The sequence below is a fragment of the Podarcis vaucheri genome (genome assembly GCF_965113315.1).
Source record: "Podarcis vaucheri genome assembly, chromosome: 13".
In the NCBI taxonomy this organism is placed as follows: domain Eukaryota; kingdom Metazoa; phylum Chordata; class Lepidosauria; order Squamata; family Lacertidae; genus Podarcis; species Podarcis vaucheri.
This window is the reverse complement of record NC_138751.1, coordinates 3,846,063-3,872,947: the sequence shown is the minus strand read 5'-3', so window position 1 is coordinate 3,872,947 and position 26,885 is coordinate 3,846,063. Positions and strand designations below refer to the sequence as shown.

Genomic DNA, 26,885 nt, shown 5'->3' with positions numbered 1-26,885 from the left:
TCAGAACAGAAATCTGGCTCCGGCGGAGCAACGGCGGCAGCAGGAGACCCCATTAGCTAAAGTGGTGCTTCAGATTAAGAACAGTTTCAGGTTAAGAACGGACCTCCGGAATGAATTAAGTACTTAATCTGAGGTACCACTGTATTTGTGGGGCCGGCCTGGTGTTTTTACATGAGTAGAACGTGTGCTTTTATTTAAAATGCATCTCTGGGTTATTTGTTCATTTCCCCCTCCTCCCCCCAAAAATATAGTCCAGCCCCCCACAAGGTCTGAGAGACAGTGGACCGGCCCCCTGCTGGAAAAGTTTGCTGACCCCTGAAGCAGAATCTCACTCCCTTGGCTCTTTTCCTCTTCCCTGCAGTCCATGGCATACATGATCAGTGCGAATATGGACCAAGGAGCGACCGACTTCCAGATTGAGGCGGCCATCAGCAAAATCTTTGGCTCGGTGAGAAAGGGGCCTGGTTTGAGATGGGGAAGGTGGCCTTGCCCCCTTGTCTGTCGGTCACCTGTTGGGCTGCACCCCTCTTTTAACGGGCAAAGTCCCTCTGTTTTGACCATCTCCCTTAGCGGCGGCTGCTGCTGTTGGTGTTTCAGTGCGCCCATTTTACAGCCTGAGAAGACAGAGTCATTTCCCCCCCTTTCCCTTTTGTCTTGCCCAGGAGGCCGCTTGGACTGTTGCAGACGAGTGCATCCAGGTCATGGGCGGAATGGGATTCATGAAGGTGAGTCAACTGGGAGAAATCTCTTCTTCCACCACCACCTTGTCCAAAACCACCAGTTGTCATCCACAGTGTTCGTAGTTCCAGGTTTTCATTCCCTTTCCCTTTCCAAAATGATTCCCCCCTTTTTTTTAATAACGGCAAGCAAATATGATAGCCATGTTCAAAGATATAAAAGGATGTCACATAGAGGAGGGGGGGAAAGGTTGTTTTCTGCTGCTCCAGAGAAGCGGACACGGAGCAATGGATCCAAACTACAAGAAAGAAGTTTCCACCTAAACATTAGGAAGAACTTCCTGACAGTAAGAGCTGTTTGACAGTGGAATTTGCTGCCAAGGAGTGTGGTGGAGTCTCCTGCTTTGGAGGTCTTTAAGCAGAGGCTTGACAACCATATGTCAGGAGTGCTCTGATGGTGTTTCCTGCTTGGCAGGGGGTTGGACTCGATGACCCTTGTGGTCTCTTCCAACTCTAGGATTCTATGATTCTATGAAATACCTGAAAGATTGTCGTACCACCTCTATGCCCATTTGACCACTTTGATCTATGGAACTGGCAGTATTCCAGGTGCCAAAATGATACCCATTCCTCATTCATAAAAAAAATATCAATTTTTTTAGCGTGGCAGCACCTACGCGCAGGAACTCTCTGCCTGTTGACATCTTTTCATCGCCTGCTAAAAACATTTTTCTTTGGACAAGCCTGCCCAGACACGTAGAACATTGGTGTTTAATCTGCTTTCATTTTATTGCTGATTTAATCTTCTGAGTGCTTTTAAGGACGAGCTTTTACTGCTACTTTTTGTTTTATTCTCTTTGTGTACCGCTGTGAGGTTGTTTATTTTATTTTTTAGACAATCAAGCCCTGTATAAATTTATGAAATAAATAAAATAACAACAGGCAGAAAAATACAAAGAGAAGAAATGACAACACGGCTTTGTAATTTACTGAATTGATAAGAAATCAAGGAATAGGCAAAGGAGAGAGAGGTTGGGTTGTAATTTCAACTACAAATTATTTTGAAAGGGAGACAAAAGATAACTCTAAGCGATGCTAAATCCAGATATTTGCATGAACCCACGGGACCTGACATTCCTGACCTGTATTTGTACCTGAAATAAAATTAAACCAAGTGGTGAGGAAACTAATCTCAAGTTCTCTGGGACACCTTGAATTTGTTTCTCCCTGTGTGTGTGTTTTCCCCAAGACTTGGAAAACCAGCAGTCCGGGTTGCCAGGACTGAAATCCTTCCAAAACTTGGCCTTTGTGGCTCAGCCCCAGATTTTCCTTTCTGAAATGAATGAAATCTGGCCTTGCAACTCTAAGCCAAAAGCAACCTCCTGCCCCCAAATAGGAGATGGACAAAGGCTGGGTATGATTACTGGGATTCAAAAGCATGGCTGCTTCTGACTGTGGAGGCACAACATATACAACCCTCTCCTCCATCCTCTTTCAAAGCCATCTAGGTTGGTGGCCATCTTGTGGCAGGGAGTTCCAGAGTTTATGCACTGCGTGAAGGAACTCTCTTTCCTTCATCTCGTCCTGAATCTGTCCTGTTCATGCTCAGGCTCTTGATTTTGAACTTGCCTTGCCCAGGACTCTGGGCCATCCACACCCTTGGATTGAAAGCCCCCCATGTTAAGGTCAGAACCGCTGGGGGAATCCTGAATCTGTCCACCTTGACCCTCCTCTCCTTCTCTTCCCGCTCTGCTGCAGGATGCCGGAGTGGAACGTGTGCTGCGAGACTTGAGAGTTTTCCGGATCTTTGAGGGAACCAATGACATCCTGCGGCTGTTTGTCGCGCTCAATGGATTTCAGGTGGGTTGTTGGGAATGTGTGTCTGTGGTTCAGAATCTGGGGAGGAGGAGGAAGAGAGGAAAGAGCGCAGTGTTTTTTAAGGTGGGAGGCGGAGCTTTTGTGTTGCCCCTGTGGCTTTCAGCCATTGATGAGAACATTGAAAGAGCCCTGTTGGATCAGGCCTAAGGCCCATCTATTCCTTTAAAAAAAAAAATTAAATAAACTTTATTATACATCAATTAAGAACAGTTTTTTGCACATTACAGTGGACACTCGGGTTGCGAACGTGATCCGTGCGGGTGGCACGTTTGCAACCCACAGTGTTCACAGCCTGCAGTGGTGCGTCTGCGCATGTGCGGGTTGCGATTTGGCGCTTCTGTGCATGTGCAAAGCGCGATTTAGCGCTTCTGCGCATGCACGACCACCATCCGTTCCGGCACTTCCAGGTTTCGGCTCGTCCGAAAAAAATGCATACCTCTGTAACCCGAGGTATGACTGTATTAATAACATTTAACTTAGACAGTACATACAACACATCCAGTACACACTACACATATTACAACATAAGCACACCAAACACACCCTTGACACTAACTCCTGATTCTTTTCATTGTGCTATTTTACATTTTGTTAAACTATACGCATTTCATTATCATTATTTTAGTTTCCATTTCTTCCAACTGATCTTATTATATACGTTCTTTTTTTCCATGATTCATTCTATGTCTGCCAGGAGGTTATTTCTTTAGAAGTTATCCAATCTTTATTAACTTTTTGTATTGAGTTTCTTCTTAATAAGAATAATAATAAGGCCCACCTATTCCAGTGTCCGTCTTTGCAGAGGAGCCGCGCCTGATGCCTCAGGGAGACAGACCTACAGGCAGGGCGTGAGGGCAGCTACTCTCTCTCTCTCTCTCTCTGCTTGTTTGGTTGATTTTTTTAAATATATATATATATATATAGAGAGAGAGAGAGAGAGAGACACCACACTCTCCTTTATAAAATAAACAGCATCTTACAGAAATTAATATCCAAAGCAGTAAAAGCTAAAGTGGATTTCTTACGATACAACCTTGCAGCTCCCCGTTGGCTAGTGTTTAAGCTGTGACTAATAGCTGTTCACAGACATCTCCGTCCGTCCGTGAGTGTGGCTTAATCATCTTTGGAAGCCACATCCTGTGGCTGTAAGTTCCGCAGGTTAATTTTGCCGTTCAAATTGAAAATTTGTTTTGCTTGTTTTTATATCTGCTTTTTGCAACCACGCGTTCAAATGCTGCCACAGTTCCTGGAACCAGAGCCGCTTCCTGGAAATGAACACGGGCACACAAAAACCCCCACTGTCACTGCCTGTCAACTGTGCCTACTACACAGGGTTGTTGTGGGCATTCGGTGAGGGTGGGGGAAAGCGTGTCAGTGCCGCCTTGAGTTCCTTGGAGAGAAGGTGGCATGTTCTTGTTGTTGAGTCGTTTAGTCATGTCCGACTCTTCGTGACCCCCTGAACCAGAACACGCCAGGCACTCCTGTCTTCCACTGCCTCCCACAGTTTGGTCAAACTCATGCTGGTCTCTTCGAGAACACTGTCCCACCATCTCGTTCTCCGTCGTCCCCTTCTCCTTGTGCCCTCCATCTTCCCCAACATCAGGGTCTTTTCCAGGGAGTCTTCTCTTCTCATGAGGTGGCCAAAGTCTTGGAGCTTCAGCTTCAGGATCTGTCCTTTCAGTGAGCACTCAGGGCTGATTTCCTTCAGGATGGAGAGGTTTGATCTTCTTGCAGTCCATGGGACTCTCAAGAGTCTCCTCCAAGGTGGCATATCAGTGCAATAAATATTAACGAGTGTCCCCATCCGCATTAGCATCTTAAATTGGGCCTGGTAACATAAAGGCAGCCAGATCCTGCAGAATAAGCTTTGTTATGATCTCACACACGTATTCTGGGGAGCTTCGCTATTCTGGACCAAGTGGTGTTTCTGAGCCATCACCAAGGGATGCCTTATCTAGAGCGTGTCACAGTAGTCTAGACACATTTTTGCTACCTTTTTACGAGCCCTCAAAGCCTGAAATCCACCTGACTTTTTTAAAAAAATTGTTTTTATTCAAAATCTCAGCATAACACTTTATCGAAAACATATCATCCTGATTTCCTGCCACCAATTTTTCCCTTCCCCCTCACAAGAAAAAAGGAAAAAAGGAAAGAAAAACAACCCTCCCGTCCCCTACTCGGACTTCCCTCAGCTCCTCTCTATGGTTTTTCAGCCCATGTTATTCTCTGCATATTATAAAATTGTAAAGGTCCTTAAATTATCTGTCTTTATATAATCCATAATAAATTTGTGTATGTTTATTCAAAACCTGCAAAGGAGTCTAATTCAGTTTATTGTTTCTTTAAGTACTTTGCTAAAGGTTCCCATTCTTTGAAATCACAGTTGCCCTTATCACGCAGTTTGTGTGTCAGTTTCGCCAATTCCGCATAGTCCATCAGTTTCTCTTGCCACCGTTCTTTTGTCGGGATTTCTTCATTCTTCCATCCTTGTGCTGTTGAGACTCTTGCCACTGTTGTCGCATACATAAATATGTTCTTCAATTTCCTTGGCAGGTCTTTTCCTACAATCCCTAACAGAAATGCTTCAGGCTTTTTTACAAATGTTAGTTGGAACATTTTCTTCAATTCAGAATCCACCTGACTTTTCAATATAACCACTCCCTTTTGCTGACCTCTCCTCTGTCCCTACCCCAGAACGCCGGGAACGAGCTCCGCGGGTTGCAGCGCGCCATCAAGAATCCTCTTGGAAACGCTGGGCTCATCGTCAGCGAGGTTGGGAAGCGAGTCCGCAGGTATGGATCCCCCAAGGGATGTGGGGTGCGGGTGGGCATACGACAGAATTAAAGCCATGCAATTGTTGTTCATATCCCCATCCCTGAGCGGGAATATGTTTCGGGGTTCCAGCAGTGCACCCTGGGGTGGTTTCCTTTGAACGAGGCCACTGGAGGCTAGTGATCTACCATTTGGTCTACTCCAATGCACTCTACATGGGGCTGCCCTTGGAGATGGACTGCAGCTAGCTCAGAATGGGGCTGCTAAGGGGCAACATGATGGGACCATGGACTGCCATTTTTTTAAAAGCACAGGGCTGGGTGCCAGTCAGCTGGCAAGCCCAGTTCAAGGTGGAAATGCTAGCTTCTAAAGCCGTAAATGGCTTGGGACCCAAGTACTTAAGTGATTGCCTTTCCCCCAATATCGACCCCTTCTTGTTAATTTTTCTCCCTTGATTTTTAAAATTCCTTTTTTGTAAGAGCTTTTTGAGGGCTTTTTCCTGTCAGGCGGTGTATACAGTGGTACCTCGGGTTACATACGCTTCAGGTTACAGACTCCGCTAACCCAGAAATAGTGCTTCAGGTTAAGAACTTTGCTTCAGGATGAGAACAGAAATCGTGCTCCGGCGGCGCGGCAGCAGCAGGAGGCCCCATTAGCTAAAGTGGTGCTTCAGGTTAAGAACAGTTTCAGGTTAAGTATGGACCTCTGTACCACTGTAAATTTTATTAAATAAACGACAACAATAGCTGCAGATTCTTTGTGGCATACAGTTTTAATTACAACTGTATCCAGGGGAGAATAGGCAGAGAAGCTGCAACTCTTAACTTAGGTGTCCAAGTTTGATGCCTTCCCACCAGATTCTGGGGGACGTGACCAGCCCCCCCCCCCGAAATGCTGTTAGCTCCCCCCCTCTGTGACTGCAAAAGCTGTCAAGTCAGTTGTTCTCTTTCACACATGCAGACACCTCGAGTGACATCCCCTCCAGCCAGGGGACAGTGGGGAAGAAAGGCCTGCCCGCCCCCTTTTGTCAGGCTGGCTATCACCTTTCTCCTGCTATCCCGTTTCCATGGCAATGCCTTGCCCCCAATTTATATAACAAATGGGATTTTTAGCAGACCTGACCAGGGCTGTTTAAGTAAATGAAATGAAGTAATGTGACCTAATTTGACCATTTATCTCTCTCTCCCCCTGCCACCCCGGAGGATGCGTATGAGAAGATGTGGCCATAAAATGGTTCCCCCCCCCCCATTTAGCTGTGATTCCTGCTTTTCAGGGGGTTAAACTAGATGACTCCTTGGGACCTTCCAACTCCATGATTCTTCAGGCCTTGGCTATCTGGGCACTGGAAGTTACGTTGCCTCTGAATATGGAAAGCCCCACATTCAGCTTTCATCACCTTCTCCTCCTCCTCTCCTCATCCAGTGAATCTGTTTTAATGCTCTCCTCTCTTTTTTCTTCATTTTCTCTCAAAGCAATCTGGACAGGTGGCAGCTGCCCCTTCCGCCTTGTGGCAGTGAGTTCCATATGTTAGTCATGTGTTGCATGACCGAAACAAATAAACTCGCAACCGCCCTTTTGTCGTCCTTATAAACGCCGGCTACCTTCTGCCGAACCAACCTTGAGTTTTCAGTAGATGGAGGAAAGAGAACCATTTCTCTCTCTCTGTCCACATCATTCATGATTTTTGTAAGCCTGTCTGGAGTCCTGGTTTGAGTCATTCTCTCATTGTGTGTCTCTGTTCCCCCTTCCTGATAGGCACTGTTCTGAAAGCATTTTATTTTAAGGGCTCTCCTTTTTTCTATACCTTCTCTTGCCCTAAGAATCATGCCCTCTTTGTCTTCCTCCTGCCCCTTCCAGGAAAGCCGGTTTAGGAACGGGGATAACCTTGAAGTCCGTAGTGCACCCAAGTCTGGACTCGAGCGGTGAGCGGGTAAGTGGTGGCCTTTCAAACCCAGCTGATCTTTTGGGATCCTCTGCACTTTGATCGATTGCATCATTATCCCAACTTTTCCTCCTCCAGTTTGCTCAGGGTAGTTCTCCTCCTCCTCACTTTGAATCCCACAGCAACCCTGTGATGAAGGTTAGGCTGAGAGAGGCAGTGACTTGGGCCCCTAAGGTTAGCCTGTGAGGTTCGCGGCTGAGCAGGGATTCGAACCCTGATCTTACCCAGGTCCTAACCCGGCATCCTACGCCACACTAGCTCTCCACTTGCCTTTTGAAGAGCCAAGCAGGATTTATTTTGTACTTTTTTTATTGCACAGATTTACATTCCACTTTCCAAATGACATGGGGTTTTTTGGGTGGGGCGAGGGTTTACATTGATTTTTGAGGATGAATACTAGAGAGCAAGTTGCAAGCATGTTGAAACAGGTTCTGAAGGAACATTGGCAAAACCAGTGTAATAAAATGCAAATTTACCCCTCTCTCTCTTTTTGCCTTGCTTACGCATCTAATTTTGATGAATACTGTACTTTATAAACTGCATAGAGATCCCCCCCCCCCAGCAGTATACACTAGCAGCCAGAATTGTGGAAGCCTTCTGGAAAAAGTTTGTTTCCAATGTTTGATGGCTCATAACACCTGATTGGCTCTCTAAACACTCAAGTTCATTGGCTACATTCAGATGAAGATAATTTTATGGTATTATTTTAAAAAAAGTGGTGTTATGAGCCATCAAACCTCAGAAATACACTTTTTCCAAAAGGTTCCCGCAATTTTATCTTGCTAAATAAACAAAGCACTAAACTGGAGAGAGTTAGTCATATTCAGACATGTATTCTTATTTAAAAAACAAAACAAAACCTGTGGATTTTATCTATATTTTGACAAATGTGTTTGGAATTGTGAGGGGGGGCGTGTCTGATAGAGAGAGGGAAACTTTTAGTTGCCTCCTCTGCCATATTCTCAACCTCTTCCTTCTTTTTAGGCAGTACGGGCGATCGATCTTTTTGGTGCTGTTGTAGAAGAGAAGATTCTGAAACACGGCAAAAAGATTATTGGTGAGTGTGTGTTTTTTAATAGCCAAAATGGCACCATCTGTGCTCTTTCGGTTACTTTTTTCAAATTATTACTTCATTTGATAATGTATGTGAACCAGAGAGAACAATGATGACAACAGGGCAAAGATGAAAAGGTGGAAAAGCAAAACTGTAAAATAGGCACGTACAATGAATGCAGTTGCACATGAGTTAAGATAACAAAGTCCAAGTGAAGACTATCAACATTTATCAGTTCATCAAACAGAGTTCCAGATTGCCTTGGAAATGGTGGTTCCGTTGTATATGTCATAAAGGGATGGCAAACCATATAAAAGGGGTCTGTAGGTTCTAGTCCTTGTCAAAATCTCAAAATTACGCATAATTTTCTTTATGATAGCTGTGAATGAGTAGTGCCAAGTTTCCAGTGTAAGATTTGGGGCAGTTTCCCATTGAGTTGCAATTACTATTCATGCTGCCAGGATCATATATTAGATCAGTTCTTTTTACAGTATATTTCAAAAATATTCAGTAATGTTAATTTTGGACAACATGCAGTATTGTTTCTTTAGTGATATTTATCATTTCGGTCAAAATTATATTCCAAAAATCTTGCACCAACTGAAGTTTCCACCACAAATGAAAAGTTTGCCAAGTCTATTGCAACCCCTACAACAATTAGATGATACAGAAGAAAACATTTTTGACATTTACAGAGGAGTGCAATACCACCTGTGTAGTAATTTTAAGGAGTTTCCCCTAAGAATACTGGAAACATTTCCCCCCCAATCCCTGCAAAGAATTTGTGTTCCAATATCCAGTTCCCACACCTTTTTAAGGGGTTCTATAAATCTGTCATCAAAGCTAGTTTTAATCCCATTAAATTAAAGCGCAAAAGAGATGAACAACCCAAGATTCTTTAGCTACACTTGCAGGGGTGCAGTGGGGGCTGGAGCATAATGACAGCCCGTCGGCTGGATCAGACCACAAGGCCCACTTTGGCCAGCATCCTGTTTTCACAGTGGTCACCCTGATGCACCCAGGGCCTGCCTGCGGACTTCCAACCAGATGCCTTTTGGATGTCTGCAAGCAGGATCTGGGCACAAAAGCTCCCCTCCTGAGGTTTCCAGAAACTGGTATTCAGTAGCATTTTTATCAAATATTGAGGGTAAGCAACTGGAGAGGAGCTGTTAGTTTCATGGACTCCTTGCAGGAGCAGCAGGAATGAGGTGGCTTCTTAAGAGAACCCAGCTGCCCACTATTGGGAACAGGATCCTGGGAACTTGGATCTCTTGGTTGTTGTTTTTTTGCTGTGCTTATCTCCATCCATCCCTCTCTGGCTTCCTGGTATAACTGCTGGTATCTATTTTCTCTCTCTCTGCTCTTCTCCCCCCTTCCCACAAATCCCAGATGAACAATTCGTGTTGAAACGCATCGCTGACAGTGCAATTGATTTGTACGGCATGGTTGTGGTGCTCTCCAGGTAAGGCGTATTTTCCAGGAACATAGCAAGTTGCCTTGTATACTGAGTCACACCCACTGATTCATTTCTATTGTCCACCTTGACTTGGAAACGGCAGCTTTCCCGAGTTTCTGGTGGGAAGTCTCTACCAGCCCTCACTGGCAATGCCATGAAGGATTGGACCTGGAATCTTTTGCATGCAGTCAGATATGCTCCCCCACTGAGCTATGGCCCTTCCCCTCTTCTGGTTGCCCCGAGGATAAGTCCCCCACCCCAGATCCCATTGGCAGGCCATGTCCTAAAATCTTAGAATGGTAGACTTGGAAGGGACCCAAGGGTCATCTAGTCCAACCCCCTGTGACGCAGGAATCTCAGCCTTCAAGAAAGCTTCTTTCTGCGGAGCTCTGGGGTCAGTTTTCTCCCCTCCCCAAAACAAATTCTCATGCCTTTTCTGTCTTTCTCTGGTAGGGCATCCCGGTCCCTGGAGCTTGGAGAACCCACAGCCCAGCATGAGAAGATGCTTTGCGACACCTGGTGCATTGAGGTAAGGAGTTCCCCTGTTTTTGCTTTGCATGAGAACAGCCGTTGTGTTATTTAGACCCAAACGTGGCTCCCGGTTTTAAGTGATCTCTGCCCAGAAATCAGTGGTGCATGCTTCACTCTTGGGGCTGTGATTGTATTACTCATTTATTTAAAGCATTTTTTTAAAAATCCCACTCTTGGATGACCTTTTGAGTGGCTTATGAATGTAAACTATAAGGCAGTGCCTGTCTCGCTCCCTCCCTGTGAGAAGTGAGGTTACAGGGAACCAGGCAGAGGGCCTTCTCAGTAGTGGCACCTGCCCTGTGGAACGCCCTCCCACCAGATGTCAATAAACAACTATCTGACTTTTAGAAGACATCTGAAGGCAGCCCTGTTTAGGGAAGTTTTTAATGTTTATGTTTTATTGTGCTTTTAATTCTGTTGGGAGCCGCCCAGAGTGGCTGGGGTATAAATAATAAATTATTATTATTATTATTATTATTATTATTATTATTATTATTATTATCATCATCAAAAAGTCATAGCACAAAAGGAAAATGGGTCCGGAAGGAGGAAGAAAAAAACAAACCCTGAGGCACAATAATTACTTTAAGCAAAGGTGTGTGTGGCGCATCAAAGAGAGTGGAGACTTGGTACTATGTGCTGAGACCTCCACCATTTTTATGCTCCATCTCTCTCTCTTCCCCCACTCAGGCCTACAACCGCATCACTCAGAACCTGACCTCCCTGCGCTCCGACAACACGCGCCACTTCTTCAGGAACCTCCGGGGCATCTCCAAGGCGTTGGTGGAAAACGAAGGGGTGGTTTCTCACAACCCTCTGGGCATCTGAGGCACGCCAGCTGTTCCTGGAGTTGCCTCCTACACCCTCTTTGCCCCCACCCTAAGAGATGTAACGATTAGAGCCTGCAGATTCAGAAAGGAGGGGTCAACCGTCCGGAGCTCATTCCCCCTCCCAAGAGAAATATACCTCTTTGCTTTATAAATGCCTTAATGGACTCCTGTGCGTTTTGGCAGGGTACGTGAAGACTAGAGTATGATCTCAGAAGAGTTGGAAGGTACCCAGAAGGTCATCCAGTCCAACCCCCTGCAATGCAGGGATCTCAGCTATTCTTGTGCTCAAGTAGTAGGTCGAATTTTGAAGGAGTGGGGAGAGGCTTTCATTTGAATTCTGTATTTGGCTTCCTTTGAGAGTGTGGCAGATCTTCCCCTCCACGCATGCGCACCGTGACCTTAGCGAAGACTCTTCTCCTGTCCCCAGTGCAATTATCATAAATTCTGAGGTCAGAATTCTCTGAATTGCAAAAGGGGACCAGACTCCTAAATCCAGCTGCTTGGCCTATTTCATTGGCGTCCCAGAATTCACGAGCCACTTGAGTTGGAAAGTTTAGCTATAAATCAGCGCCGTGTATAAAGCCCTCTGCCTCTGATTGCTGTATTTTCTGCGGGAGAAAAAAAACCTATTAAATTGCATCGACAAATCTGGAGAGCTGCTGAAGTGGGATAGATTTTTCAGAGAAGCTGTCCAGTGTAATGCACATGTTGACATCGGAAGAGCCCTGCGGCTGGATCAGGCCCACCTAATCCAACGTCCTGTTCTCACAGCAGCCAACCAAGTTCCCCTGTGGGAGTCCCAGAAGCAGAAGCTGAATGCAAACATGCTTTTGCCACTTGTGATTCCCAACAAAGCATACTGCCTCCAACGGTGCAGTTAGAGCATAAGAAGAGCCTGGTTGCTGGATCAGGCCAATGGCCCATCTAGTCCAATGTCCTTTTCTCACGGTGGCCAGCCAGGTGCCCCAGCAGGCAGGGCCTGAATGCAACAGCAGTGCTGGCCCCATTTTGTGACTCCCAGCAGCTGCCTCCAACCGTGCATGTAGATAGAATATAAACCTTTGTGGCTAGCAGCCGTTTGATAGCCTTTACCTCCAGGAGTTTTTCTTGTCCTCCTGTAAAGCCATCGTAGTTTGTGGCCACCTGCTACCTCCTTGTGGGAACGAACTCTGCAGTTTAACTTAGGTTAAATGAGAATTTCCTTTTATCCGTCTTGACTCTTCCAAGTGTTGATTTAAAAATAGTCGCTGACACACACGCAGCAAATTAGAGGAAGGCAGCACATCGGAGAGCAGAGCATGGGGTTTTAGTACCCAGTCTGCAAGGCTTTTTACAGAAAAAGGGCTGGGGAACGTTTATAGTGGCAGAGGAAAACACATCTTGCCAACTGGGCAGTTTCTGTGACGTTCCTGGAAGGGATTTGAGCCATTGGGGGAAAGGATTGTAAAATAAGTAGCAGAAGTGCCCTCATCCCACCCAGAATGCCAACGCTTGCATTTTTGGTTGTATAACATACACATCTTGGCCTCCCAGCGCTCACGTTAACTGCTTACCTCTCTTTCTCAGCCAAAATTGGGTTGGAGTTTGGCAGTTGTTGGAAGTAAGAGTCTTTGGATTTAAGTCTGATGTCGCCCAAGTCATTTGAAGGGGGGGGATCTGAAGTTGCCACAGTTGAAATGTAATGTTGGGGGAGTGGGCCATCCCAAGCAACTTTTTTCCCTTTTGGATCTGCTGTACTAATGATTGTTGTCAACATTCCCACTTATGGATGCCATCTGATTGTAAGTGTTTTATGAACAGTGTTATTAAACATGTGAAACTGACCTGGTGTATGCTTGATGTAACTTGTCACGTTACAAAAATGTCTAAAAGGAACTCTCGGCTGTGACATTTTTAAAGCAACCTCCCTTTTGAAAACAATTCCAGAGCCTGAGTATTTTGCTGGATCTCAAGCCTTTCGTGAAACTTTCGCCTGACTTTTTATGATCTGGGATGTGTCGAGCTGCAGGCTTCAAAAGGGGCCTGACCAATACTACATCTCCCAGAATGCCCTTGGGGAGGGGGTAGAGTTTGCAATCTCTCCTGCAAATCTTTTAAGCTGGCAGCTGTTTGGGAGAGAGATTAGGAGATTAAGGTTGTACATGTACAAACTGCCTCCGAGATGCCAGTGAAAAGGCAAGGTAAGAGGGCCGTCCTGTCATTTGTTTTTATTCCTTTTGGTGAATGCGCCCCTCTCCCGTGGAACGTATTCAGGGTGCTGGCTTGAGGGGAAGGGTGGTTTCTCCATTCTAGGGCTATAAATCTTTAATCCGTTTTCCAGTTCCTGTTTTGTGCACGGTTACGCACACACTTCCTCTTAGGCTAAAAGGTGCAGGGAGAAATCCTGCCCAAGGGTGATCAGCTAATGCAGGGTGGCCGCGCTATTTCACCGCTCTTAGTCTGGGCTGAGAGAGAGCTGGTCATTCTGCTGCCCATTTTGGCACTGCGGGTTTGTTGATTGAAACAGCAACCCTAAGCTTGCCTCTTATAAGGGGTATGGAGCAGGCTGGTGGCAGAGTTACTCCGTGGTGGAGCATCCCCTTTGCAGGCCGGATTGCCGGAAGGTCCCAGGTTCAGTCCCAAATGGTGTTTCCAGTTAGGGCTGAAATCCAGGGGAGCCTCTGCTAGTCAGTGTGGACAATATGGAATTAGATAGACCTCCGTGATCTGATGTGGTATAAAGCAAATTCCTGTGTTCCTATGAGATGAATTATGAATAACCGTATTAGTTTGCCCTGGCAACATGTCAAGTTGAAAAGCCATACAGAAAAATATATTGGGAAATGTGTCAGTGGTTGAGCTCCTGCTCTGCATGCAGAATGTCCCAGGCATCTCCAGGTAGGGCTAGGGAAAGCTGCTTGAAACCACTGTCACTGCGTCTGTAGGCAGTACTGCATGGTCCAAGGACTTTGCATGATATAGTTTTATATCTCTTGCACTCAGTTAATTCACTGAAGAGTGGGCGAGGGGTTGAGTCTGTGTCTTCTGGGATGTTTGCAACTGAGAGGTGTTTGCCCTGTGAAAATGGTATCACTTCTGGGAAGGGGTCGTAGCCCAGTGGTAGAGTATCTGTAGTGCATGCAGAGCATCCCAGATAGGGCTGGGATCTTCCCCTGCCTGAAACCCTGGAGATGCACTGCCAGTCAGTGTAGACAATACTGAGTTGTTGTTGTTGTTTAGTCGTTTCATCGTGTCCAACTCTTCATGACCCCCTGGACCAGAGCACGCCAGGCACTCCTGTCTTCCACTGCCTCCCGCAGTTTGGTCAAACTCATGTTCATAGCTTTGAGAACACTGTCCCACCATCTCGTCCTCCGTTGTCCCCTTCTCCTTGTGCCCTCCATCTTTCCCAACATCAGGGTCTTTTCCAGGGAGTCTTCTCTTCTTATGAGGTGGCCAAAGTACTGGAGCCTCAGCTTCAGGATCTGTCCTTCCAGTGAGCACTCAGGGCTGATTTCCTTCAGAATGGAGAGGTTGGATCTTCTTGCAGTCCATGGGACTCTCAAGAGTCTCCTCCAGCACCAGAATTCAAAAGCATCCATTCTTCGGCGATCAGCCTTCTTTATGGTCCAGCTCTCACTTCCATACATCACTACTGGGAAAACCATGGCTTTTACTATACGGACCTTTGTTGGCAAGGTGATGTCTCTGCTTTTTAAGATGAATACTGAGTTAGATAGGCAAATAGTCTGTTTAGAGCAGCTTCTTATGTTTCCCTGTGTGTGCATGTGCTTTGGGGTGTCTGAGCACTTGTTTTGAGTATGTTTGTGTTGCAGGGATCCATAATTTGGATAGCGCTGAGGTGCTGTTGTGCACCGTGCAAGACTGTACATGGAATGAGGAACAGAGGCATTCTTACACTGGCCACATTGTCCATTTATTTTCTGAGGCTTCTGAATAGCAGTTGCTGGAAGCCTCAGAAGGGGAGAGAGCTCTTGTGTTTGGATCCTGCTTGCGGGTTTCCCTCCAGGCATCTGGTTGGCTGCTGTGAGAACAGGATGGTGGAACAGGATCTATTGGACTGATCCAACAAGGATCAGGCAGAAGTGAGACTCTGATCCAATTGACTTGGGAACACTGTGTGAACAGAACGGGTGAAGTGTGTCTGTGTGTTACGCATTGTGCAGCAAAGCAATGCAGCCACATTTCATAGAATTGTAGATTTGGAAGGGACCTCCTTCCAGGCTGATGCAATGCATTTCCAGAATATGCATGAATAAATGCCTATTTCCTATCCCTAATCTATTTATTTTAAATGAGGAGGCTTGTGTACCTTCTTGCTGAGGGGAATAAGGCTTCCCTTAACCAAGGCCAAAGGAATACAAACTGCACATGTGCAGAAATGCTCTTCTTGATTACTTTGCATGTCCTGAGGCTGAACCATGACAATAGAAACTTGTCCTAGGACTCTGGGCTAACTCAAAACATCCCAAAGGGCTGTAGCTCAGTGCCAGAAGATCCACTTTGCATGCAGAAGATCCCAGATTCCGTCCCCAGCAATATCTCCAGGTAGGGCAGGGAAAAATTCCATGTCTGAAACTATGGAGAGTCACTGCTAGTCAGCTTCTTACATCCCTAGCCAATTTGTATAGGCCTGAATGCACTAGAGTGGAGGGAGCATATTTATAATTTTAAGAATGTCCACTGCTCTGGAGTAGGCTAAAGGAGCCTTGTTCCCCCAGGGCTCTGTCTCCAGCAATGGATACAGCTTTAGGGGCCTCAGGATGAACAAGAATAAGTCCACGTGCTGCAGTGTCTTTGCGGCTATTGCCAGGTGCATGATGCATCCTTGACCTTGGTAAGCTGTGAGAAATTGAGACTTCCATATTTCTGTAGAACAGTTATAAACCTTCCGCCAAAAGGTTCCTACAGTAGTGTACAAAACCAGAAGAAAGGCACTTCCTGCCTGCAAGCTTGCAATCTGCAAGACGCAACACACAAGGCAAAAAAGTTGGGGAGGGAGGAGGGGAAAAGCAAGCTCAGATAGCAGTCCTGGTTCTTATAATGGGGTCATATACCAGTAGTTCTTGCTATGCATATTCTGGGCATCTTGAAGAGGAAATCCTCCCTTAAAGAATTCCTTCGCACCCCACCCCTAGTGAAACCTGGGAAAACAGCGGGTGCTGATATATTGGGGGGGGGCATGAGGGCAGGGCTGCCACAACAGCAGATACCTTCGCTCAGACAGCTGATCTGGGGGCAGGTGAAATCACTGCTTTTTTCTGGGGGTATGCAGGGGTATGCACACCCCTAAACATTTTGTACTTTTGTCCATTTACTGTATTTATTTCCCCCAATTTGAACTATAAAATGGTGATTTTCTTGAGTCAAAATGAGAGTGCTCCTAAAGATTTTTTATTAGAAAAAAAGGACTGGGTGAAATCCTTGCAGGACTGATGGAGTCGCTGCCCTCCCTTGTGGATTGTGCCTGCGGTGACTCTCGGCAACATCTGAATGTGCGCAAACTGGTTCCATTTAAAAACACCTGTGCTTGAGATGATACGAAATGTTTTGCCTGTAATGAAGATTGGTGAAAATGTTGTGTGATTTTGCAGTTAACTAGCAGTGGCATATATGCACATAATGTGTCATGTGTGTCTTACCAGCCTTCATCCCCCAAGCTGGTCCGCTCCAGATGTTTTGTACTACGGCTCCCATGTTGGCTGGGGCTGATGGGAGTTGTAGTCCAGACATCCTTAGATAGTAGGGAAGGCTGGTCCTACCATTAGTGTGACCTGTTGCTTACGGTGAAGAGAGCAATTATGTTGTTCGATCTATTTCTGTCCTGCTTTTCCTCTCCAAGGAGCCCTAGTGACAAGCAACGAAATAACGACACATTTTTTAAAATAAAAAGCAATATTAAAAACATTGGAGAAAGGACGTAGCTGGTGGGTTGTTCCTCATTGCAAGTAACAACTTAGTTTGTAGCATTCAAACTCTAAAAAACTCTTAGCCCAAGAGTTGGTGAACAGGATGTTATAAGCAAGTTTACAGAAAACTGTGCAGAGCATTTCCTTCGCTCCTCAGAGTTCTGTAGGGTTGCCACATTTTAAAAAGTGAAAATCCTTTTCGTTGAGCTTTTTTTCCAGTTTTGACTGAAGTCGTTGAACTTCTTTTGCAAAATCTCTGGGGGGAAAAAATACATTTTTGAGCTGTTCTGAAGGAAATTACCGTATTTTTCGCTCTATAGGATGCACCGGACCATAGGAGGGGGAGAACAGGGGGGGGGAAAGCATTCTCCCCCTCTCTGCTCAGTGCCCCTTCAGCGAAGCGGCAGGAGAAACGGAGCCCCTTCCATTTCAATAAAAGGTTTTTTTTTGTTTTTTTTTACTAAATTTCACTTAGATAACCAAAAGAAAAAAACAAAACAACAGTTACAGAAAAAGGAAAAAAGGAAAAAAAGAAAAAATATCCATACATAACACAAAAATAACATCAATTTCCATTACAGTTCCTTGTCTTATTCCTTGAATCTTTATATCTTTACATGATTAAATCTTTTCTCTCCACACCTGTTGACCTCCTTCCCTCCCGATTTCAGGCTTCTTAATCACAAATTCTTTCTTTTTTCTGCAGCTAAGAGTTGTTATGGTTTGCGCGTCATAAGATTTATATCAAACCTGCAGTAGTTTTTAAGTTTCTATAGTTTCCTTCAATATATGCCATAAATTTATTCCAATCACTAATAAACTTTGTATTTTTTTTGTTTCTAATTTTTTGCGTCAATAAAAGTTTTATTCTTGTAAATAAATGTCTGCTAGGTGATTTAGCCTTTGTGCTGCGTGATGTGATGGAATAATGGGTGATAAACCAAGGAGATTGGTTTATTAGTGGGGTTGGGGACAATATGCCTACTTTTTCTTTCCATGCCTTAAAAATGGATAGTGTGAACCTATTTAGTGTTGGTGGGAGGTTTTTTCCAGCTTGTTTTGGAGGAAGGGATATGCAGCAGGCGTGTTTTCAATTGTATCTAACTCCAACTGATCCAACTGTCTCCAATAATAATAATAATAATAATAATAATAATAATAATAATATCTTTATTGTCATGTATGTTATGATGCGTGTTTGGTTGCCAAGATAGTAGTATTCTATATTGTGAATTCCCCATCCTCAGTCTGAGGTTGAGAAGAGCAAGTAGTTGAGACCTGTTCTTTAAGTTTTGTACGATAAAATGAGTGGTTGTAATTTGTTCGGCCACATACTAAGATGGTTTGGTGGAATGGAAGGGTTGAGAATGGGCAGGTTAATTTTGGAAGGGTGATCATTTTGATCGTGGCTATTTTATCTGAGAGAGTGAAGTTAGTATTGTTCCATCGCCTCAGGTCTTTGTTAATTTGTCGCCACGGGGATTTTTAATTATGGAGGTATAATTTGTTGAGGTTTCTGGATATTTGAACCCCTAGGTATCTGAATTTGGTACAACGGAGTTTTATCTTTATTTTATATATTTTTGGATATGAGGGAGTGTTGAAACACATTGCCTCAGATTTGGCAAACTTCACTTGTTGGCCTGACACCACTGCAAAAGTGTGGAGTTCTTTGGCTAGGTGATTGCTGTATTCATAGGGTGTGGTGTCGTGACCATTAGGCCTGCAAAGAGCCCTAGTTTATATGTTTTACCTTTTATTTCCACTCCCTTGATATTCGGGGCTGCCCCGAGTTGGATTGCTAGAGGTCCTAGGGCCACGATGAATAGGAAGGGAGGCAGCAGGCTTCCCTGTTTGTGCCTCTTTGGATTGCTATAGTGTTAGACTCCATATTGTTACCGGTAGCTAAAATCTGCACTTCCGACTTGGGTTGCCATACGTCCGGATTTTCCCGGGCATTTTTTAAAAAGCGAATTCTGCCCAGACACTGTTTGTGACGGTCAAGTCCTGGCTATGTTGGACGTATGGCAACCCTAGAGTTCTGTGTAACATAGAAGCTTGGGAACACAGGAAGTTGCCGTAGACCGAGTCAGGTCATTGGGGTCCATCTAACTCAGTATTGTCAACACTGACTGGCAGCACTGCCTCTCTGGGGCATTTTCCCCAACTCTATCTGAAGATGCTATTGAGAACCTTCTGCATGCAAAACACAGGCGTGCTCTCACTAGGCTACAACCCTTTCCCCAAAAGGCCTTGCTTCCATTAGTATAGTGTATTTTAAAATGGGGTTTTAGAGTTTTTAGGGGTTTCTGAATGTTTTATGCAGTTTTAATGTAGTTTTATGTAGTTTTGTGGTAGTTTTATGTAGTTTTTCAATTTCATTGTTCTGCATGGGACAATGACAATAAAGATATCGTATATATCGTATACTTAAAACAGAAGAAAATAAATGAGCTTATAGGCTAAATGAAAGAGTTCTTTCTCTCAGCGACTTCACGGGGTCTCAGGAACTGGGTATGCCAAAGTCTCATTTTGCTCTCCCCTCTTGATTCAAAATGGCTCCCAGCCTTCAGACGACAGGAACCCTCATGCTGAGTTTGGTGAGGAGGGGTGTCTGAGCCTACAAAGGAGACACCCACCCACCCAACCAAGCTAGGGCTTCAACCTGACCCAGACCTGCATCATTCTTTTTATTGGGTGCTGCTTAACTAGGGTTCATTTGGTCAGCCATCTTGATTCAAAATGGCACCCGCATCAAAGCGTCTACAGCGTCTGCCATGCCCACCTCAGGAAACCTTGTGGCAAGTTTGGCAATGGCGATCTCGAGAGGCGGCCGGACCTACAACCCCCCCACCCCCAAAAAGAAGGGCAAAGTCAGGTCAAAAGTCGGTGTGCTGAATCAAAATGGTGGCTGGTGTCGAAACCACTTTCCAAAATATATATTAGATATATTAGATCTATATTAGATAGACCAGAAAGAAGATGAGTGTAAGAGGGTGAGAGGGATGGAATGTTGGCGTGTGCTGTGTGCTGATTGGCTGAGGGTGACGGGTGACAGTTGGAACAGGTGCGTGTGACAGTTAACGGCAGTTGGGTTTTTGGCGGGAAAAGGAGAAGGGGGTAGAGTAGGCAGGCTAGGAATAGAAGTTTAAGCACTTGTTATAAAATGCTAAGTATCCAGACATTTATTAAAAGCATCATGTAAGACCCTGTTATATCCAGCTTTTATTTATGCTTTTATTTTTTATTGTTACATAGTGAGCATTGCCAACAACCCAAAAAGCGTCTTACCTCATACCACACACAAACAATAAATTATGAGAGAAAGGCATGGCAACACACCTATATAAACCGAGACATCCATATTTCCCGAGCTGGAGTGGATGGTGAATGTCAAGCCTCTTAAGTCAGAAGCACAGGAAATAAAATATCACCAGATGACTTAAAATTGTTCTGGATCGTCCATCCCTCTAGAGGCAACACATAAATTGTATATTTCTACCCCCCCCCCCAAAAAAAAAAGACAAATGTAATCTGCTTTGAGGGGTTTTGTTTTTTCCTCCAGTCAAGCACTGTATAAATTTCATAAAATAATTAAATTAAGTCTATATTTTTTTCAAGGCTTTCTATTGCTGGGCTATTGAAACCCTAGCTGCAGCAAACATCCATGTCAAACGTCCTTTAGAGCGGCAAGCTTTCATGTTATCAGTCCACACAGTCAGCCATGACAGTTGTGGGGAGGCTTAAACAGGGGATTTAATTATTTTATATATTTCTTGATACACCTGAGACCATTGGTTGGTATACCTGAGACAAGATTTTATGGCAATAATGAAGATTTCTTGCTCAAACTGCCTCATGTTTGGCCAGGCTATCTGGGCTGTGAGAAAGACAGTCAGTTTGGATTGATTGATTGATTGATTGATTGTCACTCAGAAATAATTGTATCTTACATAGTGGCAGTGGAATTCCAATAGGGAGATGATTTGAGATGTTCTATAAGCCCAGAGCGGGCAGCCCCATGAGGCAAAAAGGAGCCATGGGCAGTTGAGAGAACTATTCATCAAGCAAAATAGGATGGGTAATTTGAATTAAAGCACCCTTTTGCCACCCATGAGGCAAGGTGGGGTGACTGCCTCAGGGGGCAGGATCCACTGAGACAGCAGTTCCCGGTGTAGATCTTTATTCCCTCATTGTTCCTCGTGTTGATCTTCACTCCCTTGGCGGGGAAGGGACACCATTTTGTGGTTCCTGTATCTTCATACATTCACTTGAAAGCACAAGGTCCCGTCCCCCCACCCTCCATGTCTTAGACTGAAGAGAGAGAGGTCACCTCCATCCCCTTTTTGCTCATTCTCCACACGCCATAAATTTTGTGCGGGTGAAGACTGCAAGATTATGTTACCTCACACTTCTTATGGACTATCATCGTTCTAATTTAAGATAACGTTCCACAACATTTCCTTTTTTATATATATAATTTTTTATTAGTTTTTTAACATATCGTTTTCAACAGTAATTAAACATACTTTTACATCTTATTCAATTTTTTTTGGCTTCCATCAGTCCTGTCTGAAAATTTTCCAATCTAATCTCTTAGTATGCATTCCTTATCTTCCCTATTACATTTCAAACTCATAACCAATATCTCTATCTTTTTATACTTGTGCATAAAAAGTGTGCATGCACACGAAAGCTCATACCAAGAACTAACTTAGTTGGTCTTTAAGGTGCTACTGGAAGGATTTTTTTTATTTTTTTATACTTTGTAACACTTCGTATATTTCTCCTTACAAAACTTCTTGTAGTCCTACTAGCGTAATTTGTTGATTACAGTTGCTCTTCAGGTAATTCATATACTTACTCCAATCTTCTGTAAATCTCTCGTCCCGCAGGTTTTGAATCTTTCCTATCATTTTGTCCATTTTGTTCCCACATTTCCAATGCACAACGAATGGGACAGTCTCTATGGGGTATCTCCCTCTGAATTTTTCACATATTTGATTTTTTTTTTAAAGTAAGGCTCGTCCCTTTGAAGCATTCAGATGCAGTAGCCTCCCCAGCTATACCCAGCGGTAGATAAAATGCAACACAAAACCAATAAAACTGCATTATAATAAACAGAAATTCAGTAATAAAGAGAGTGCAATCTTGTGGGTCAGGGAAAGGCTAGTAAAAGGACATGTCTTCAGACAAATGTTTCTGAAACAATTAACAGATGATTCTTTATGTACGCTGCTCTCCGTAGGCGGCTGGCTCAGCACCATTTATTTTATTATTTTCCAACATTTAAACCCCAGCTTTCTATAAAATATTCAAGGCAGTTTATAATTTAAAAATGAAGCTATCTTTCACCATGGCAGCATCTACACTCCGGATCTCCTTGCCCATTGATATGTGTTGAAAATTCACAAGAACATCGTAAGAACATATTATTAAGAGGTTAAAATCACTCCAGAATGCTGGGGAATTGTTTAAAAACAGTGTTAAAGCTCAAGTGGAGTGTACACTGCAGGTCAGGAAAGGTACCATGACGGCTAAGAGGTCGCCAATGTGGTTAACAAGCAGAATCAAAGAAGCTATTAGAGATAAGAAGGCTCCATTCAGAAAAAAAACGAAGTCATCAAATTGATAAAACAAAAAGGAACACAAGCTTTGGCAAAAAAAAAAAAATGCAAACAGACAGTAAGGGATGCTAAAAAAAAAAAAAGATTATGAGGAGCACATTGTTAAAACTATTAAGACAAACAAGAAGTTGCTTAAATACATTAACGGCGGGGGGGGGGGGGAGAGTTTAGACCATTGGATGACAAGGTAGTCAAAGATGTCCTAAAGGAGGATAAGGAGATTGTGGAGAAGCTGAATATCTTCACAGAGGACGATATAGGGCATATCTTGGTGCCTCAGGAAGGGAGACTGAGGAACTGAGGCAGGTAGTAGTGATGAGAGATGAAGTCTAGGCCTAATAGAAAAATTAACAACTGACAAATAGTCAAATCTGGTTGACATCCACCCACCCAAGAATTCTGAAAGAACTCAAATGTTAAATTGCTGATCTTCTAACAAAAATATAGAACTTGTCTCCCAGATCAGCTTCCATAGCCAATGTAACACCAATTTTTAAAAAAGGAATCTAAGGGAATCCTGAAAATATGATGGAAGAAAAAATAAGCAGGCATATAGAAGAACAAGCCTTGCTGAAGCAGAGCCAGCATGGCTTAAGAGCATTAGAAGAGCCTGATGGAATCAGGTCAGTAGCCCATCTAGTCCAGCATCCTGTTCCCACAGTGGCCAACCAGTTCCATGTGGGAAACCTACAAGCAGGACCTGAGCACTGCCTCTCCTGTGGCTTCCAGAAACTGGTATCAGAAGTATCAGTGGAGACAGAGCATAGCCAACATGGCTGGCAGCCATCAATAGCCGCCTCCATGAATTTGTCCAATCTCCTATTAAAACATCCCATGTTGGTGGCCTTCACAGTCTCATGCGAGTTTCATAGTTTAACTATGTGCTATGTGAAGAAGGGAGGCGGGTGGCGCTGTGGGTTAAACCACAGAGCCTAGGACTTGCCGATCAGAAGGTCAGCGGTTTGAATCCCCACGACGGGGTGAGCTCCTGTTGCTCTGTTCCAGCTCCTGCCAACCTAGCAGTTCGAAAGCACGTCCAAGTGCAAGTAGATAAAGAGGTACCACTCTGGCGGGAAGGTAAACGACATTTCCGTGCGCTGCTCTGGTTCACCAGAAGCGGTTTAGTCATGCTGGCCACGTGACCCGGAAGTTGTACGCCGGCTCCTTCGGCCAGTAAAGCGAGATGAGCGCCACAACCCCAGAGTCGGTCACGACTGGACCTAATGGTCAGGGCTCCCTTTACCTTTACCTTTACCTTTTATGTGAAGAAAGTGGGTAGAGAATGGCATGGAAAAGGTGGAAAGAGAAAAGTTTTCATCCCTTGATCATAACTCCTAGAACTCACAGACATCCAGTGAAGCTGAATGTTAGGAGATTCAGGACAGATTAAAAAAGTACTTCTTCACATAGTGCCTTGTTGAAACTATGGGACTTACTCTCACAGGAAGCAGTGATGGCCACGAACTTGGATAGTATTAAAAGAAGTTTAGACAAATTAAAGGAGAATTTGGCATGTCAAGAACTTGGCACGTCAAGAGCACCGGAACAGGAATAACTGTTTATGGTCATGGATGTCAACTTATGTGTATAAGCTGATGTGCTTGAATTCCTGGGGAAGGGGGGAGAGGGTGTCTGGAGGATATATATACTGCATGAAATTTCTCATTTCTTTGGACTTGCTGTGAGCTGACCACACAAGTGCCTTCTGCTATCCAGAGAGCAGAATAAACTCTTTCTCTGAACCAACCCTCGGTGTCATTTGACTTCCTTCCTCCCGTCCGGGAGCAACGCTCACCCTACCAATTAGTAAAGTCCAATAAGGCTACACTATCAACGGCTATTAGCCATGATGGCTGCAGTCTCCCTCCACTGTCAGAGGCAACATGCTTTCAGAACAGCAGTTGGTAGGATCTGCAGGTGGGGAGAGCATTGCTGCTGCACTTGGGTTCTGTTTGCAGGCTTCCCAGAGGCACCTGTGTGGCCCCCGTGAGGACAGGATGCTAGACTAGATGAACCATTGGCCTGATCCAGCAGGACTCTTCTTATGTTCTTTCTAGGCAGGCACCTTACGGTATTGTGTTTGGTGCCTGCTAAAAACACGTCTGCGTAGGCAAGCCAATCCAGACTGGTCAAGTTAATATTTTTAGATGTAAGTTTCTTCTATACTGTATATTGTTAACTGGTGATTTTATCACTCTTTTTATTTTATTTTTTTTGGGGGGGGGAGGTCAACTAGTTTTTAGCAATAATTTTAATGTATATTTTATATAAACTACTTAGAGGTTTTTACAATTAATTGGCAAACAAATTCTGTTAAATAAATAAAATAGAATTACTGGGTATGCACAACAATTACCTACCTACCTACCTACCTACCTAAATGCCTGCACTTGAGACAGGCCATAGCACGGATGTCCATTTTACAGCTGAGCAAACTGAGGCCGGGGATGAAAAAAAATGGCATCTTCCCTTTCTAGAGTGGGGGGTTAACTCCAGGGCCCCTGTCCTGTTGCCTCATTACCTCCTCCTCTCCAAGTGAGGGGGGAAACCAAATCTTCCCTTTTATGTGTGTTTGTTTGTGGGTATGGGACTGGTGTTGAACCCCCTTCCCTCTTTCTCTTCTCCTCTGTTCCAGACACGACGGCGGCCCTGCGCCTCATGGAAGAGTCATTGTTGCTGGACCAGAATTTCCGACACAAGGCAGAAAAACTCCTTGGGATTTTCCAAAGCGAACTGTTTCAGGCTCTCCTGGGTGCGTATGGGAGGTAGCTGACACCAGGACTGATGGGGGGAGCAAGCCAGGGTGCTGCTTGAAGGAATTGAGGAGGAGCCTAATGGGCAAGGGGCAGGGCTTACATGCAGTACTCAGTCCAGCTTTCCCAAGCCTGGGGCCCACCAGATGTTGAAGTCCAAAACAGCTAGAGGGCTCCAGGTTAGGAAAAAGTAGTTTAGTTTCTGAAAGTCAATGCATGAGTCATTTCCCTCCTAACAGCCCAACTCCCAAATGTGGAGTATGAGGTGCAGGGCAGGGAATGCACTCTGAATGTGCTCAGAGCCACACTCATCTTGATTAACAAAAGAATTGTAGAGTTGGAAGGGACCCCAAGGGTCATCTAGTCCAACTCTTTGCAATGCAGGCATCTCTACGAGATCATACAAGACAGGCGGCCATCCAACTTTTGCTTAAAAACCTCCAGTGAAGGAGAGTCCACCACCTCCCGAGGGAGTCTGTTCCACTGTCAAGCAGTTCTTACCATCAGAAATTTATTCCCGATATTTAGTTGGAATCTCCTTTCTTGTAACTTAAATCTACTGGTTTGGGTCCTATCCCTCATCTTCCATGTGACTGCCCTTGAGATATTTGAAGATGCTAACATATCTCCTCCCAGCCTCCTCTTTACCAGGCTAAACATACCCAGTTCCCTCAACCATTCTTCATACAACTTGGTTTCCAGACCCTTGATCATCTTTGTCACCCTCCTCTGCCCACACTCCAGCTTGTAAATATCTGTCTTAAATTGTGCCCAGAACTGGACACAGTACTCCAGGTGTGGTCTGACCAAGACAGAATCGAGTGTGACTATGACTTCCCTTGATCTGGACCCTAGACTTCTGTTGATGCAGCCTGAGGCTTTGAAGTTAATAAGCCCTGCCTGCCCCATATGTATAGATAAGCTGGAGAACTAGGTTCAGAAGCCAATGAAGTGTGGCGTTGTGAAGGAGGGCTACTGAGAAAGTGTGCAGGAAGCGAAAAAGAACCTGAAAGCTTCTTGGAGAGGCAGAAAGAAGAGGAAGCTGCCTTATGCTGAGACTATTGGTCCATGTGGCTCAATATTCTCTACACTGACTGGCAGCAGCTCCCCAGGGTTTCAGACAGGGAATGTCTCCCAGTTCTATGTGCAGATGCCACCAAGGATTGGACCTAGGATCTTCTGCAGAGGCTCTACCACTGAGCTGCATCCCTCTCCTAAATAGTGGTGTAAATGGGCAAGCAGACATTGCATATTGGAGGGGGCAGGGCAGGGAGAATTCCCACTCAAATTTTCAATGACCGCCGTTTCCCAGGAGAGAAGTTTTTGAAAAATAGTTCCTGACTATATTTTTAGATTAAAAGATCTTAAGTTATTTTTGAGCAGGGATCTCAAGTCCTGTAATTTTCCAAGATTTCAAAACACTGTTTAGAGGAGCTAAAAATGCAGAAGGCCAAGG

General features: G+C 44.6%; 2 protein-coding genes and 1 long non-coding RNA gene across 7 annotated transcripts in view; 2 read left to right on the top strand and 1 right to left on the bottom strand.

Annotated features, from left to right (window-relative positions):
- ACADVL (acyl-CoA dehydrogenase very long chain) overlaps positions 1–12,963 on the top strand; it is a 31,969-nt gene extending 19,006 nt beyond the window's left edge. The window contains exons 12-20 of the mRNA XM_082197669.1: positions 362–448; positions 663–725; positions 2,436–2,537; positions 5,250–5,347; positions 7,185–7,257; positions 8,254–8,326; positions 9,713–9,785; positions 10,233–10,308; positions 11,001–12,963. Coding sequence (XP_082053795.1) covers positions 362–448; positions 663–725; positions 2,436–2,537; positions 5,250–5,347; positions 7,185–7,257; positions 8,254–8,326; positions 9,713–9,785; positions 10,233–10,308; positions 11,001–11,138 — 783 coding nt within the window. The 3' untranslated portion in view covers positions 11,139–12,963. The remainder of the gene's footprint in view (positions 1–361; positions 449–662; positions 726–2,435; positions 2,538–5,249; positions 5,348–7,184; positions 7,258–8,253; positions 8,327–9,712; positions 9,786–10,232; positions 10,309–11,000) is intronic.
- The window catches only part of LOC309518154, a 214,594-nt gene that overhangs the window by 67,005 nt on the left and 120,704 nt on the right, over positions 1–26,885 (bottom strand). The window lies entirely within an intron of this gene.
- Positions 19,420–26,885, top strand: part of DLG4 (discs large MAGUK scaffold protein 4) — a 147,319-nt gene continuing 139,853 nt past the window's right edge. For 4 of the 5 annotated variants that reach the window (XM_082197579.1, XM_082197578.1, XM_082197577.1 and 1 more), the window contains exon 1: positions 25,312–25,428. In XM_082197579.1, the coding sequence (XP_082053705.1) occupies positions 25,335–25,428 (94 nt within the window). In that variant the 5' untranslated portion in view covers positions 25,312–25,334. Of the gene's footprint in view, positions 19,928–25,311; positions 25,429–26,885 lie in introns of those variants that run through there. The other variant, XM_082197576.1, reaches the window with a different exon arrangement.